Below are 17585 nucleotides of genomic sequence, written 5' to 3'. Positions count from 1 at the left end.
TGTTAGCATATTTTATAGTTATTGTCACAATTTTAGAGTTTGCTTAACCACATATTAGAAAATTCCCCCTTAGAAAGAGGTACAGTATAAATTGATAAATGATAAAGAAGAATGATTAACTTGCGCCAATTTTCCTATACAAAAGATGCAAGAGGAATTATTTTAAGAACTTAGACTAGACATCCAGATGATTTTTTTCTTTTTTTTATTTTTAAATTTTAATTTATTTATTTTTTATACAGCAGGTTCTTATTAGTTATCTATTTTATACATATTAGTGTATACATGTCAATCCCAATCTCCCAATTAATCCCACCACCCCCCCCACCAATTTCCCCCTTGGTGTCCATACGTTTGTTCTCTACATCTGTGTCTCTATTTCTGCCTTGCAAACCAGTTCATCTGTACCATTTTTCTAGATTCCACATAAATGTGTTAATATTCGCTATTTGTTTTTCTCTTTCTGACTTACTTCACTCTATATGACAATCTCTAGGTCCATCCACACCTCTACAAATGACCCAGTTTTGTTCCTTTTTATGGCTGAGTAATATTCCATTGTATATATGTACCACAACTTCTTTATCCATTTGTCTGTCGATGGGCATTTAGGTTGCTTCCATGACCTGGCTATTGTAAACAGTGTTACAATGAACATTAGGGTTCATGTGTCTTTTGGAATTATGGTTTTCTCTGGGCATATGCCCAGTAGTGGGGTTGCTGGGTCATATGGTGATTCTATTTTTAATTTTTTAAGGAACCTCCATACTGTTCTCCATAATGGCTACATCAATTTACATTCCCACCAAGAGTGCAAGAGGGTTCCCTTTTCTCCATACCCTCTCCAGCATTCGTTGTTTGTAGATTTTCTGATGATTCCCATTCTAACCAGTGTGAGGTGATACCTCATTGTAGTTTTGATTTGCATTTCTCTAATAATTAGTGATGTTGAGCATCTTTTCATGTGCCTCTTGACCATCTGTATGTCTTCTTTGGAGAGATGTCTATTTAGATCTTCTGCCCATTTTTTAATTGGGTTGTCTGTTTTTTTAATATTGAGCTGCGTGAGCTGTTTATATAATTTGGAGATTAATCCTTTGTCTGTTGCTTTGTTTGCAAATATTTTCTCCCATTCTGAGTGTTATCTTTTCATCTTGTTTGTAGTTTCCTTTGCTGTGCAAAAGCTTTTAAGTTTAATTAGGTCCCATTTCTTTATTTTTGTTTTTATTTCCATTACTCTACGAGGTGGGTCAAAAAAGATCTTGCTGTGATTTATGTCAAAGAGTGTTCTTCCTATGTTTTCTTCTAAGAGTTTTATAGTGTCCAGTCTTACATTTAGGTCTCTAATCAATTTTGAGTTTATTTTTGTGTATGGTGTTAGGGAATGTTCTAATTTCATTCTTTTACATGTAGCTGTCCAGTTTTCCCAGCAACACTTATTGAAGAGATGGTCTTTTCTCCATTGTATATCCTTGCCTCCTTTGTCATAGATTAGTTGACCATAGATGCATGGGTTTATCTCTGGGCTTTCTATCCTGTTCCATTGGTCTATATTTCTGTTTTTGCGCCAGTACCATATTGTCTTGATTACTGTAGCTTTGTAGTATAGTCTGAAGTCCTCTAGCTCCTTTTTTTGCCCTCAAGATTTCTTTGGCTATTCAGGGTCTTTTGTGTCTCCATACAAATTTTAAGATTTTTTGTTCTGTGAAAAATGCCATTGGTAGTTTGATAGGGATTACATTGAATCTGTAGATTGCTTTGGGTAGTACAGTCATTTTCATAATATTGATTCTTCCAATCCAAGAACATGGTATATCTCTCCATCTGTTTGTGTCATCTTTGATTTCTTTCATCAGTGTCATATAGTTTTCTGAGTACAGGTCTTGACCTCCTTAGGTAGGTTTATCCTTAGGTATTTTATTCTTTTTGTTGCAATGGTGAATGGGATTGTTTCCTTAATTTCTCTTTCTGATCTTTCATTGTTAGTGTATAGGAATGCAAGAGATTTCTGTGCATTAATTTGGTATCCTGCAACTTTACTAAATTCATTGACTAGCTCTAGTAGTTTTCTGGTGGCATCTTTAGGATTATCTATGTATAGTATCATGTTACCTACAAACACTGATAGTTTTACTTTTACTTTTCCAATTTGTATTCCTTTTTTTTCTTTTTCTTCTCTGATTGCTGTGGCTAGGAATTCCAAAACTATCTTGAATAATAATGGCAACAGTGGACACCCTTGTCTTGGTCCTGATCCTAGAGGAAATGCTTTCAGTTTTTCACCATTGAGAATGATGTTTGCTGTGGGTTTGTCGTATATGGCCTTTATTATGTTGAGGTAGGTTCCCTCTGTGCCCACTTTCTGGAGAGTTTTTATCATACATGGGTGTTGAATTTTGTCAAAAGCTTTTTCTATATCTATTGAGATGATCATATGGTTTTTATTTTTCAGTCTGTTAATATGGTGTATCACATCGATTGATTTCCATGTATTGAAGAATCCTTGCATCCCTGAGATAAATCCCACTTGATCATGGTGTATGATCCTTTTAATGTGTTGTTGGATTCTGTTTGCTAGTATTTTGTTGAGGATTTTTGCATCTATATTCGTCAGTGATATTGGTCTGTAATTTTTCTTTTTTTCTAGAATCTGTGTCTGGTTTTTGTATCAGGGTGATGGTGGCCTCATAGAATGAGTTTGGGAGTGTTCCTTCCTCTGCAATTTTTTGGAAGAGTTTGAGAAGGATGGGTGTTAGCTCTTCTCTAAATGTTTGATAGAATTCACCTGTGAAGCCATCTGGTCCTGGACTTTTGTTTGTTGGAAGATTTTTAATCACAGTGTCAATTTCATTATGTGTGATTGGTCTGTTCATATTTTCTATTTCTTCCTGGTTCAGTCTTGGAAGCTTATAACTGTCTAAGAATTTGTCCATTTCTTCCAGGTTGTCCATTTTATTGGCATAGAGTTCCTTGTAGTAGTCTCTTAGGATGCTTTGTATTTCTGCAGTGTCTGTTGTAACTTCTCCTTTTTCATCTCTAATTTTATTGATTTGAGTCCTCTCCCTCTTTTTCTTGATGAGTCTGACTAAAGGTTTATCAATTTTGTTTATCTTCTCAATGAAGCAACTTTTAGTTTTATTGATCTTTGCTATTGTTTTCTTTGTTTCTATTTCATTTATTTCTGCTCTGATCTTTATGATTTCTTTCCTTCTACTAATTTTGGGTTTTGTTTGTTTTTCTTTCTCTAGTTTCTTTAGGTGTAAGGTTAGACTGTTTACTTGAGATTTTTCTTGTTTCTTGAGGTAGGAATGTACTGCTACAAACTTCCCTCTTAGACCTGCTTTTGCTGCATTCCATAGGTTTTAGATTGTCACGTTTTCGTTGTCATTTGTCTCTAGGTATTTTTTGATTTCCTCTTTGATTTCTTCAGTGATCTCTTGGTTATTTAGTAGTGTATCATTTAATCTCCATGTGTTTGTGTTTTTTACGTGTTTTTCCTGTAATTGATTTCTAATCTCAGCGTTGTGGTTGTAAAAGATGCTTGATATGATTTCAGTTTTCTTAAATTTACCAAGGCTTGATTTGTGACCCAAGATGTGATCTATCCTGGAGAATGTTCCATGAGTGCTTGAGAAAAAATTGTATTCTGTTGTTTTGGGATGGAATGTCCTATAAATATCAATTAAGTCCATTTTGTTTAATGTGTCCTTTAAAGCTTGTGTTTCCTTATTTATTTTCATTTTGGATGATTTTTCCATTGGTGAAAGTGGGGTGTTAAAGCCCCCTACTATTATTGTGCTACTATCGATTTCCCCTGTTATGGCTGTTAGCGTTTGCCTTATGTATTGAGATACTCCTATGTTGGCTGCATAAATATTTACAATTGTTATATCTTCTTCTTGGATTGATCCCTTGATCATTATGTAGTGTTCTTCCTTGTTTCTTATAATAGTCTTTATTTTAAAGTCTATTTTGTCTGATATGAGAATTGCTACCCCAGCTTTCTTTTGATTTCCATTTGCATGGAATATCTTTTTCCATCCCCTCACTTCCAGTCTGTATGTGTCCCTAGGTCTGAAGTGGGTCTCTTGTAGACAGCATATATATGGGTCTTGTTTTTGTATCCATTCAGTGAACCTGTGACTTTTGGTTGGAACATTTAATCCATTCACATTTAAGGAGATTATCGATATGTATGTTCCTATTACCATTTTTCTTAATAGAGAAGTTTCTTTACCATTTGTTGTAGAGCTGGTTTGGTGATGCTGAATTCTTTTAGCTTTTGTTTGTCTCTAAAGCTTTTGATTTCTCCAGCGATTCTGAATGAGATCCTTGCCAGTTAGAGTAATCTTGGTTGTAGGTTCTTCCCTTTCACTTCTTTAAACATATCATGCCTCTCCCTTCTGGCTTGTAGAGTTTCTGCTAAGAAATCCACTGTTAACCTTATGGGAATTCCCCTGTATGTTATTTGTCATTTTTCCCTTGTGTCTTTTAATAATTTTTCTCTGTCTTTAATTTTTGTCAGTTTGATTACTATGTGTCTCGACATGTTTCTCCTTGGGTTTATCCTGCCTGGGACTCTCTGCACTTCCTGGACTTGGGTGGCTATTTCCTTTCCCTTGTTAGGGAAGTTTTCAACTATAATCTCCTCAAATATTTTCTCGGGTCCTTTCTCTCTCTCTTCTCCTTCTGGGACCCCTATACTGCGAATATTTGTGTTTTTAATGTTGTCCCAGAGGCCTCTTAGTCTGTCTTTATTTTTTTTCTTTTTTTTTTTTTCTTTCTTCTATTCCGCAGCAGTGAATTCCACCATTCTGTCTTCCAGGTCACGTATCCGTTCTTCTGCCTCAGTTATTCCACTATTGATTCCTTCTAGTGTATTTTTCATTTCAGTTATTGTATTGTTCATCTCTGTTTGTTTGTTCTTTCATTCTTCTAAGTCTTTGTTAAACGTTTCTTTCATCTTCTCTATCTTTCCCTCCATTCTTTTTCTGAGGTCCTAGATCATTTTCACTATCATTATTCTGAATTCTTTTTCTGGAAGGTTGCCTATCTCCACTTCATTTAGTTGTTTTTCTGGGGTTTTATCTTGTTCCTTCATCTGGTACATATCCTCTGCCTTTTCATTTTTTCTGTCTTTCTGTGAATGTGGTTTTCGTTCCATAGGCTGCAGAATTGTAGTTCTTCTTGCTTCTGCTGTCTGCCCTCTGGTGGATGAGGCTATCTCTGTTTTTACTTTTGTATTGAAGTATTTTTGTATTTTTGCACAGAGAAAGCTGTACATAACTGTAATAAGTGTACAACTCAGTGAGTTATCAGAAAGTGAACACATCCATGTGTCCACTGCTGAGGCCAAGAACTATTGCTATTGCTATCCTTAGTGTCTCCCCTAGTCACTAACCCTTCCTTCCTCTCCAAAGGCAGCCACTACCCTGAATTCTAAAGCCATAAATTGGTTTTGCCTGTTTATGAACTTCAATTAAATAGAATCATACCTTTATTGTAAATTGTAATCATTCCCTTTTTTTTTTTTTTTTTGGCTGCATTGGGTCTTCATTGCTGCGTGCAGGCTTTCTCTAGTTTCAGCGAGCAGGGACTACTCTTCACTGTGGTGTGCAGGCTTCTCATTGTGGTGGCTTCTCTTGTTGAGGAGCATGGGTCCTAGGCACACAGGCTCAGTAGTTGTGACCCATGGGCTTAGTTGCTCCGTGGCATGCGGGATCTTCCTGGACCAGGGATCGAACCTGTGTCCCCTGCATTGGCAGGCAGATTCTTAACCACTGAGCCACTAAGAAAGCCCCATAAATTGTAATCATTCCTTTATTGTAAAATGATAATTTTCCTTATATCATATTTTCTTCTTTCTTTTCCATATTGTATTCACCTCTCCTTACCTGAAGTCACGTTAGCTGAAACAAATGTAATAAATGAAAACAGATGAGGGAAAATGTATTAGGTAGTCTTTAAAAGCAATATTATCCCCAAGCTACTTCTTTATACATTTCTGTAATTTTTACAATGTATATGCATGGCTTTAAATTCAAAAAAGCAATCATTTTAATATATTTTCTAAAAATTAGATTGAAAAGAGAATTAGAAGACATATTTTTTGAAAACGTTTATTAATTCATTTAATTTGATGGTATACATCAAAAAATAGGAACGAGTAATCAAAACCTATCTTAATTTTACAGGATCCACAGATTTTGGATATTAATGCTGACCAAGACAAAGTACATGTCATGTTGAATGATCTGCAGTCAGTTCTAGATGATCTTCAAAAACGTGCATTTCAATATAAATCCTATCAGAAGAATTTTAAGGTAATGACAGCTCTACACATCTGTTTCTAAAATATGTGCATAGAAATGGCATTGATGCATACGTATTTTCAATAATGTGACTGTAAATATTCAATGTTTGGACACCTATGTGCTAGTCGCTGTGCTGGAACAATCTGAAATACAAAATATGACGTGTTCTCTGCCTTTGAAGTGTTTAAAGATTAGTACACATGTGAGATAAAATATCTTTCTCATTAAAAAGTAATTATGAATTATAGACAAACCCTCAGACCAGGGACTGTAGTTTCTATATTAAAATGGATGTGAATTTTTAAATGTGGTCAATTAAAACCCCTCTATTCTTTCTTAAATAATATTCAAGTTTCTTTTACATTCATGTGTGTATTATGATTCCATCAATATTGCCTAATTTGCCTGGTTTGATGTGCCAGTTTGATGAAAGAAGAGAATTTGGCTAAGCCAGGGCAAAGATGGATCCAAAAAGGGTAGGTATAAAAAGCTAAAAGATATGCCTCAAAAAAATGAAGAGAAATGAATGAGAGATATAAGTGCTCTAAACAGCTATTAGAGAGACCAAAAAGAAAAGAAAATAGAAAAGATTCCTAGGATCAAAACCAGAGGGCCACCAGCAATGAGGGAAGGGTTAATCAGTTCCCCAAAAGTTTCAGAGGAGTGCATGGACCTCACATGGGGATGCACCTATCTCTTCCATAGCCCCAAATGGATGGCCAGAAAGTGGTCTGAGGGCTCTGAGTGTCCACTCCAGATCCCAGGGCTTGGTGGAGCAACCTGCAAAATAATGACCTGGCACTAGACAATGCAACTGGTACAATACTTGAGGCAGGAGGTTTGTGCATGAGAGAATTAGGGTTCAAAGTTTTTCCCATATTAGTTAACTGACCTGTAAGACAGGAAAGTATGCAGTAGGAAGGGAGCTGTGGCGGAAATATTGCTTGATAAAAGGCTATAACTAGGACTTCCCTGGTGGCACAGTGGTTAAGAATCCGCCTGCCAATGCAGGGGACACGGGTTTGAGCCCTGGTCTGGGAAGATCCCACATGCCGTGGAGCAACTGGGCCCGTGAACCACAACTACTGAGCCTGCGTGTTTGGAGCCTGTGCTCTGCAACAAGAGAGGCCGCGATAGTGAGAGGCCTGCGCACCGCGATGAAGAGTGGCCCCCGCTTGCCGCAACTAGAGAAAGCCCTCGCACAGAAACGAAGACCCAACGCAGCCAAAATAAATTAATTAATTAATTTTTTTAAAAAAAGGCTATAACTGACAGGTGGGCACTCTTGGGTCAGAAAGAATAGCATTGCTTGAGCCAGAGCCTTAAATAGAACTGTGTCTCCCTCCTTCCACGTTCCATATCTATACTTTACGATCCTTTAGGATCACCTCATATCAACCTTCCTCTGCAGCTCTCAGTCATTAGAAAGATAGGAGTGAAGGCCTAACTGGCCTAGGAAATCATCTCTAATTCTTAATGAAGTCAAAGCTAGATCCCTAATGTCAGGGTAATGCTAGCCTTGTAAAATGAGTTTGGAAGTGTTCCCACCTCTTCAATTTTTTTGGAAAAGTTTGCGAAATATTGGTGTTAATTCTTTTTTCTCCCCCCAAATGTTTGGTAAAATTTACCAGTGAAGTCATCTGGTCCTGGGCTTTTCTGTGCTGGGAGGTTTTTGATTATTCATTCAATCTCCTTACTCCTTATTGGTCTGTTCAGATTTTCTATTTCTTCCTGATTCAGTCTTGGTGGGCAATATGTTTCTAGCAATTTATGCATTTCTTCAAAGGTATACAATTTATTGGCATATACTTATTCAGAGGAGTCTCTTATGATCATATGTATTTCTGAGATGTAAGTTTTTGTTTAGCATCTTTATTGGAGTATAATTACTTTACAGTGGTATGTTAGTTTCTGCTGTAAAACAAAGTGAATCAGCTATACATATATCCCCATATCCCCTCCCTCTTGCCTCTCCCTCCCACGCTCCCTATCCCACCCCTCTAGGTAGACAAAAAGTACCGAGCTGATCTCCCTGTGCTATGTGGCTGCTTCCCACTAGCTATTTCTTTTACATTTGTTAGTGTATATATGTCCATGCCACTCTCTCACTTCGTCCCAGCTTACTCTTACCCCTCCCCGTGTCCACAAGTCCATTCTCTATGTCTGTGTCTTTATTCCTGTCTGCCCCTAGGTTCTTCAAAACCCCCTTTTTTTTTTTTTTTTTTTTTAGATTCCATATATATGTGTTAGCATATGGTATTTGTTTTTCTCTTTCTGACTTACTTCACTCTGTATGACAGACTCTAGGTCCATCCACCTCACTACAAATAACTCAATTTCATTTCTTTTTATGCCTGAGTAATATTCCATTGTATATATGTGTCACAACTTCTTTATCCATTCATCTGTCGAAGGACACTTAGGTTACTTCCATGTCATGGCCATTGTAAATAGTGCTGCAATGAACATTGTGGTACATGACTCTTTTTGAATTATGGTTTTCTCAGGGTATATGCCCAGTAGTGGGATTGCTGGGTCATACAGTAGTTCTACTCTTAGATTTTAAGGAACCTCCATGCTGTTCTCCATAGTGGCTGTATCAATTTACATTCCCACCAACAGTGCAAGAGGGTTCCCTTTTCTCCACACCCTCTCCAGCATTTATTTGTAGATTTTTGATGATGGCCATTCTGACCGGTATGAGGTGATACCACACTGTAGTTTTGATTTGCATTTCTCTAATGATTACTGATGTTGAGCATCCTTTCATGTGTTTGTTGGCAATCTGTATATCTTCTTTGGAGAAATGTCTATTTAGGTCTTCTGCCCATTTTTGGATTGGGTTGTTTGTTTTTTGATATTGAGCTGCATGAATTGCTTGTATATTTTGGAGATTAATCCTTTGTCAGTTGCTTCATTTGCAAATATTTTCACCCATTCTGAGGGTTGTCTGTTGTCTTATTTATGGTTTCCTTTGCTGTGCAAAAGCTTTTAAGTTTCCTTAGGTCCCATTTCTTTATTTTTGTTTTTATTTCCATTTCTCTAGGAGATGGGTCAAAAAGGATCTTGCTGTGATTTATGTCATAAAGTGGTCTGCCTATGTTTTCCTCTAAGAGTTTTATAGTGTCTGGCCTTACATTTAAGTCTTTCATCTATTTTGAGTTTATTTTTGTGGATGGTGTTAGGGAGTGTTCACATTTCATTCTTTTACATGTAGCTGTCCAGTTTTCCCAGCACCACTTATTGAAGAGGCTATCTTTTCTCCATTGTATATTCTTGCCTCCTTTATCAAAGATAAGGTGACTATATGTGCGTGGGTTTATCTCTGGGCTTTCTATCCTGTTCCATTGATCTATATTTCTGTTTTTGTGCCAGTACCATACTGTCTTGATTACTGTAGCTTTGTAGTATAGTCTGAAGTCTGGGAGGCTGCTTCCTCCAGCTCCGTTTTTCTTTCTCAGGATTGCTTTGGCTATTTGGGATCATTTTTGTTTCCATACATATTGTGAAATTTTTGGTTCTAGTTCTGTGAAAAATGCCATTAGTAGTTTGATGGGGATTCCATTGAATCTGTTCGTTGCTTTGGGTAGTACAGTCATTTTCACAATGTTGATTCTTCCAATCCAAGAACATGGTATATCTCTCCATCTGTTTGTATCATCTTGAATTTCTTTCATCAGTGTCTTATAGTTTTCTGCATACAGGTCTTTTGTCTCCTTAGGTAGGTTTATTCCTAGGTATTTTATTCTTTTTGTTGCAATGGTAAATGGGAATGTTTCCTTCATTTCTCTTTCAGATTTTTCACCATTGGTGTATAGGAAGGCAAGAGATTTCTGTGCATTACTTTTGTATCCTGCTACTTTACCAAATTCATTGATTAGCTCTAGGAGTTTTCTGGTAGCATCTTTAGGATTCTCTATGTATAGTATCATGTCATCTGCAAACAGTGACAGCTTTACTTCTTCTTTTCCAATTTGGATTCCTTTTATTTCTTTTTCTTCTCTGATTGCTGTGGCTAACGCTTCCAAAACTATGTTGAATAATAGTGGTGAGAGTGGACAACCTTGTCTTTTTGCTGATCTTAGTGGAAATGGTTTCAGTTTTTCACCATTGAGAACGATGTTGGCTGTGGGTTTGTCATATCTGGCCTTTATTATGTTGAGGTAAGTTACCTATGCCTACTTTTTGGAGGGTTTTTATCATAAATGGATGTTCAATTTTGTTGAAATCTTTTTCTGCATCTATTGAGATGATCATATGGTGTTTATTCTTCAATTTGTTAATATGGTTTATCACATTTTTGATTTGCATATATTGATGAATCCTTTCATTCCTGGGATAAACCCTACTTGATCGTGGTGTATGATCCTTTTAATGTGCTGTTAGATTCTGTTTGCTAGTATTTTGTTGAGGAATTTTACATTTATGTTCATCAGTGATATTGGCCTGTAATTTTCTTTTTTTGTGACATTTTGTCTGCTTTTGGTATCAGGGTGATGGTGGCATCATCGAATGAGTTTGGGAGTGTTCCTCCCTCTGCTATAATTTGGAAGAGTTTGAGAAAGACAGGTGTCAGCTCTTCTCTAAATGTTTGATAGAATTTGCCTGTGAAGCCATCTGGTCCTGGGCTTTTGTTTGTTGGAAGATTTTTAATCAGTTTCAATTTCAGTGCTTGTGATTAGTCTGTTTATATTTTCTATTTCTTCCTGGTTCAGTCCCAGAAGGTTGTGCTTTTGTAAGAATTTGTCCATTTCTTCCAGGTTGTCCATTTCATTGGCATATAGTTGCTTGTAGTAATCTCTCATGATCCTTTGTATTTCTGCAGTGTCAGTTGTTGCTTCTCCTTTTTCATTTCTAATTCTGTTGTTTTGAGTCTTCTCCCTTTTTTTCTTGATGAGTCTGGCTAATGGTTTATCAATTTTGTTTATCTTTTCAAAGAAACGGCTTTTAGATTTATTGATCTTTGCTATCATTTCCTTCATTTCTTTTTCATTTATTTCTGATCTGATCTTTATGATTTCTTTCCTTCTGCTAACTTTGGCTTTCGTTTGTTCTTCTTTCTCTAGTTCCTTTAGGTATAAGGTTAGGTTGTTTATTTGAGGTTTTTCTTGTTTCTTGAGGTAGGATTGTATTGCTATAAACTTCCCTCTTAGAACTGCTTTCACTGCATACCATAGGTTTTGGGTCATCATGTTTTCATTGTCATTTGTTTCTAGGTATTTTTTGATTGCCTCTTTGATTTCTTCAGTGATCTCTTGGGTATTTAGTCGTGTATTGTTTACCCTCCATGGGTTTGTATTTTTTACAGATTTTTTCCTGTAATTGATATCTAGTCTCATAGTTTTGTGGTCAGAAAAGATCCTTGATATGATTTCAATTTTCTTAAATTTTCCAAGGCTTGATTTGTGACCCAAGGTATGATCTGTCCTGGAGAATGTTCCATGAGCACTTGAGAAGAAAGTGTATTGTTTTGTTTTTGGATGGAATGTCCTATAAATATCAATTAAGTCCATCTTTTTTAAAATTTATTTATTTATTTATTTTTGGCTGTGTTGGGTCTTCATTTCTGTGCGAGGGCTTTCTCTAGTTGTGGCAAATGGCGGCCACTCTTCATCGCGGTGTGCGAGCCTTTCACTATCACAGCCTCTCTTTTTGCGGAGCACAGGCTCCAGACGCGCAGGCTCAGTAGTTGTGGCTCATGGGCCTAGTTGCTCCACAGCATGTGGGATCTTCCCAGACCAGGGCTCGAACCCGTGTCCCCTGCATTAGCAGGCAGATTCTCAACCACTGCACCACCAGGGAAGCCCCAAGTCCATCTTTTTAAATGTGTCCTTTAAAGCTTGTGTTTATTTATTTTCATTTTGGATTATCTGTCCATTGGTGAAAGTGGGGTGTTAAAGTCCACTACCATCATTGTGTTACTGTCGACTTCCCCTTTTATGGCTGTTAGCGTTTGCCTTCTGTATTGAGTTGCTCCTATGTTGGCTGCATAAATATTTACAATTGTTATATCTTCTTCTTGGATTGATCCCTTGATCATTATGTAGTGTCCTTCTCTGTCTCTTGTAATAGTCTTTATTTTAAAGTCTATTTTCTCTGATATGAGAATTGCTACTCCAGCTTTATTTTCATTTCCATTTGCATGGAATGTCTTCTTCCATCCCCTCACTTTCAGTTGGTATGTGTCCCTAGGTCTGACATGGGTCTCTTGTAGACAGCATATATACAGGTCTTGTTTTTGTATCCATTCAGCCAGTCTCTGTCTTTTGGTTGGAGCATTTAATCCATTTACACTTAAGGTATTTATCGATATGTATGTTCCTATTACCATTTTCTTAATTGTTTTGGGTTTGTTATTGTACGTCTTTTCCTTCTCTTGTGTTTCTTGACCAGAGAAGTTCCTTTAGCATTTGTTGTAAAGCTGGTTTGGTGGTGCTGAATTCTCTTAGCTTTTGCTTGTCTGTAAAGGTCTTAATTTCTCCATTGAATCTGAATGAGATCCTTGCTGGGTAGAGTAATCTTGGTTGTAGGTTTTTCCCTTTCATCATTTTAAATATGTCCTGCCACTCCCTTTTGACTTACAGAGTTTCTGCTGAAAGATCAGCTGTTAACCTTGTGGGGATTCCCTTGTATGTTATTTGTTGCTTTTCCCTTGCTGCTTTTAATATTTTTCTTTGTATTTAATTTTTGATAGTTTGATTAATATATGCCTTGGCGTGTTTCTCCTTGGATTTATCCTTTATGGGACTCTGCACTTCCTGGACTTGACTGACTATTTTCTTTCCCATATTAAGGAAGTTTCAACTCTAATCTCTTCAAATGTTTTCTCAGTCCCTTTTTTTTTCTCTTCTTCTTCTGGGACCCTTATAATTCGCATGTTGATGCATTTAATGTTGTCCCAGAGGTCTCTGAGACTGTTCTCAATTCTTTTCATTCTTTTTTCTTTATTCTGCTCTACAGTAGTTATTTCCACTATTTTATCTTCCAGGTCACTTATCCATTCTTCTGCCTCAGTTATTCTGCTATTGATTCCTTCTAGAGAATTTTTAATTTCATTTATTGTGTTGTTCATCAGTCTCTGTTTGCTCTTTAGTTTTTCTAAGTCCTTGTTAAACGTTTCTTTTATTTTCTCCATTCGATTTCCAAGACTTTGGATCATCTTTACTATTTTTACTCTGAATTCTTTTTCGGGTAGACTGCCTATTTCCTCTTCATTTGTTTGGTCTGGTGGGGTTTTATCTTGCTCCTTCAACTGCTGTGTATTTCTCTCTCTTCTCATTTTGCTTAACTTACTGCATTTGGGGTCTCCTTTTCACAGGCTGCTGGTTCGTAGTTCCCATTGTTTTCGGTGTCTGCCCCCAGTGGGTAAGGTTGGTTCAGTCGGCTGTGTAGGCTTCCTGGTGGAGGGGACTGGTGCATGTGTTCTGGTGGATGAGGCTGGATCTTGTCTTTCTGGTGAGCAGGACCATGTCCTGTTGTGTGTTTTGGGGTGTCTGTGAACTTACTATGATTTTAGGCAGCCTCTCTGCTAATGGGTGGTGTTGTGTTCCTCTCTTGCTAGTTGTTTGGCATTGGGTATCCAGCACTGGAGCTTGCTGGTCATCGAGTGGAGCTGGTTCTTAGCGTTGAGACAGAGATCTCTGGGAGCGCTCTTGCTGACTGATATTACATGGGACCGGGAGGTCTCTGGTGGTCCAGTGTTCTGACTCGGCTCTCCCACCGCAGAGCCTCATGCCTGACACCCAGCCAGAGGACCAAGACCCTGTCAGCCACCCGGCTCAGAAGATAATGGAGAAAAGAAAGAAAGAAAGAAAGAAAGAAAAATAAAATAAAATAAAATAATGTTATTAAAATAAAAAAATTTTTTCAATTATTAAAATTTTTTAAATTAAATAAGGAAAGAAGAGAGCAACCAAAGCAATAAACAAATCCACCTATGAAAAGAAGCACTAAAACTTATACTAAAGAAAAAAAAAAGTCAAACAGACAGAACCCTAGGACAAATGGTAAAAGCAAACCTATACAGGCTAAATCTCCAAAGCATACAGATACACACTCACAAAAAGAGAAAATGGAAAAAATATATATGTATGAAAAACAAAGGAAGAGAGCAACCAAATCAATAAACAAATCTAATGATAGTAAGCTCTATATACTAAACTAAGATAAACATAAAACCAGAAATAAATTAGATGCAGAAAGCAAACCCCAAGTCTACATTTGCTCTCAAAGTCCACTGCCTCAAATATGGGATGATTTGTTATTTATTCAGGTATTCCACAAATGCAGCATACATCAAGTTGATTGTGGAGATTTAATCCACTGCTCCTGAGGCTGCATGGAGAAATTTCCCTTTCTCTTCTTTGTTCCCACAGCTCCTGGGGTTCAGTTTTGGATTTGGCCCCACCTCTGCATGTAGGTCGCCCTCTGGCGTCTGTTCTTTGCCCAGACAGGAGGAGGTTAAAGGAGCGGCTGATTAGGGGGCTCTGGCTCACTCAGGCCTGCAGGAGGGAGGAGTACAGAATGCAGGGCAAGCCTGTGGTGGCAGAGGCCTGCCTGATGTTGCACCAGCCTGAGGCATGCCATGTGTTCTCCCGGGGAAGTTGTCCCTTGATCACGGGACCCTGGCAGTGGCGGGTTGCACAGGCTCCCAGGAGGGGAGGTGTGGATAGTGACCTGTTCTTGCACACAGGCTTCTTGGTGGCTGCAGCAGCAGCCCTAGCGTTTCATGCCCGTCTCTGGGGTCTGCATTGATAGCCGCAGCTCTTGCCCATCTCTGGAGCTCATTTAGGCAGTGCTTTGAATCCCCTCTCCTCGTGCACCCCAAAACAATGGTCTCTTGCATCTTAGGTAGTTCCAGACTTTTTCCCAGACTCCCTCCTGGCTAGCTGTGGCACACTAGCCCCCTTCAGCCTGTGTTCACGCAGCCAACCCCCGTCCTCTCCCTGGGATCTGATCCTGAAAGCCCAAGCCTCAGCTCCCAGCCCCCACCCACCCCAGTGCATGAGCAGACAAACCTCTCAGGCTGGTGAGTGCTGGTCAGCACTGATCCTCTGTGCAGAAATCTCTCCACTTTGGCCTCTGCATCCCTGTTGCTGTGCTCTCCTCTGTGGCTCCAAAGCTTCCTCCCATCCCACACCCCATCTCCACCAGTGAAGGGGTTTCCTAGTGTGTGGAAACTTTTCCTCCTTCACAGCTCCCTCCCAGAGGTGCAGGTCCCGTCCCAATTCTTTTGTCTCTGTTTTGTCTTTTTTCTTTTGCCCTACCCGGGTACGTGAGGAGTTTCTTCCTTTTGGGAAGTCTGATGTCTTCTGCCAATGTTCAGTAGGTGTTTTGTATGAGTTGTTCCACATGTAGATGTATTTGTGGGGAGGAAGGTGATCTGCACGTCTTACTGCTCTGCCATCTTGAAGGTCCCCCTGAGGTGTAAATTTTAATGTCTCCTCTTTCATTTCTGATTTTATTTCCTTGAATCATCTCTATTTTTTTCTTAGTCTAGCTAAAGGTTTGTTTATCTTTCCAGAAAAAATAAGCTCTTAGTTTCATTGATCTTTTCTATTGCTTTTCTGTTCTCTATTTTTTTTTTCCACTCTGATCCTTGTTATTTCCTTTCTTCTGCTAACTCTGGGCTTAGCTTGTTCTCCTTTTCTAGCTCTTTGCTGTGTAAAGTCAAGTTGTTTATTTGAGATCTTTCTATTTTCTTAATATATCCATTTATTACTATAAACTTCCCTCTCAGAACTACTTTTGCAGCATCTCATAGGTTTTGGTGTGCTGTGTTTCCATTTTCATTTGTTTCAAGATATTTATTTTTATTTCCCTTTGATTTCCTCTATAACCCATTGGTTGTTCAGGAGTGTGGTGTTTAGTTTCCAAATATTTGTAAAATTTCCAGCTTTCCTCTTGTTGTTGATTTCTATTTTCATACCATTGTGGCTGGAAAAGATAATATGATTTCAGACTTCTTAAACTTGTTAAGATTTGTTTTGTGGCCTATCATATGATCTATCCTGGGGAATGTTCTGCATGCACTTGAAAAGAATGTGTATTTTGCTGCTGTTGTATGGAATGTTTAAAGCCCCAGCTTATCGCAAAGCTCACAGTTTCTATGCAACCAACTTCCTGGAGATTTTCCCACCTCCAAGGCATGAAAACAGCTTCTTCAGATTTTCTTGTAACCTTTCTCTATCTAGGGTTCATATACAGTCCACTGGGTTAGAAATAGGTGAGAAACTAGGCTGTTCGCTCCATCTCTAATCTCCCCATTCCCTCCACCAACTACCACACAAACATTCTCTCCCTCTTCTATCATCTAAGATATAAGCCCTAAAGGATATCATTGCCTCTAAAGACTCATCTGTTTACCCAATAGACCAGACAGGTATATACATGTATGATCCAACTTGAGAAAGAATGCCCTTAGCATTCTTGTAATATTTGTGTCTTTGGAAAATTTCTAAGTTCTAAGGAAATATAAAGAATTATATTTTGTCACTCAAATAGAAATCTGAATATACATAGGGTTTTGTGATTTGTTTTTTCATTGTTTCTGTCTCTCCTTTTCGTTTCCCATTTAGGTCCCACCCATATTCTGCTAAGGTGTCACTGTATCAAAAATTACTGATAGGAAGATAACATAAGATCTCTATATCAGAAAATTAACTAGTACATTTTGCTTATTATATTTTAAAAGGTAGAAGTGTCCAAGTTTGAAGCTTTGGAAGAAGTTAGTGCTGAATTGAAGCTCAAACAATTGCTCTGGGATTCTTTATCTGAATGGGATCAACTCCAACAAGAATGGTTAAAGGTAAAAAATAAAAAAATAAAAAACCCTCTCAATTCTTAAATCATTTTTGTATTATTTAACCTTAGAATACTAATAGTATGAATTATAGTTTTTTTAAAAAATAAGCTGGTATATTCTTAATTTCAGTAAAACATGCAATGTTATTTTATGGGAATTATTATCAGCTTTCTGGTGAAATGCACAAAGGTCTTTCTGCCACACAAGTCTTTAAGTACCACAGAGAAGACTACATTATTGTAAGGCAGGTTTCTCAGGTCCTCCAAATAAGATAGCTAAATGAAGGAAGCATCAAAGGACCTCACTGCATGGGATTTAACTTCTTTGTGGTTTCTGAACACAATGTTGTCCCGACACACTACAGCCAAGTGTTATTAAGGATTGTAGGATTTTATTCGTGATCTACACACATTAGATTTCTGTTAGCCTAGGTTCTGTTCTTACTGTCCTTTTTTTTTTTTTTTTTT

The 17585-nt window shown here is 37.8% G+C and overlaps 1 protein-coding gene across 1 annotated transcript in view; it reads left to right on the top strand.

The window, feature by feature from the left end:
* DNAH6 (dynein axonemal heavy chain 6) overlaps positions 1-17585 on the top strand; it is a 298766-nt gene that overhangs the window by 75492 nt on the left and 205689 nt on the right. Inside the window, exons 16-17 of the mRNA XM_059942689.1 lie at positions 6195-6323; positions 17008-17121. Of these exons, the coding sequence (XP_059798672.1) occupies positions 6195-6323; positions 17008-17121 (243 nt within the window). The remainder of the gene's footprint in view (positions 1-6194; positions 6324-17007; positions 17122-17585) is intronic.

This window comes from Balaenoptera ricei, chromosome 13 (genome assembly GCF_028023285.1).
Source record: "Balaenoptera ricei isolate mBalRic1 chromosome 13, mBalRic1.hap2, whole genome shotgun sequence".
In the NCBI taxonomy this organism is placed as follows: Eukaryota; Metazoa; Chordata; class Mammalia; order Artiodactyla; family Balaenopteridae; genus Balaenoptera; species Balaenoptera ricei.
This window is presented reverse-complemented; position numbering and strand designations above follow the sequence as displayed.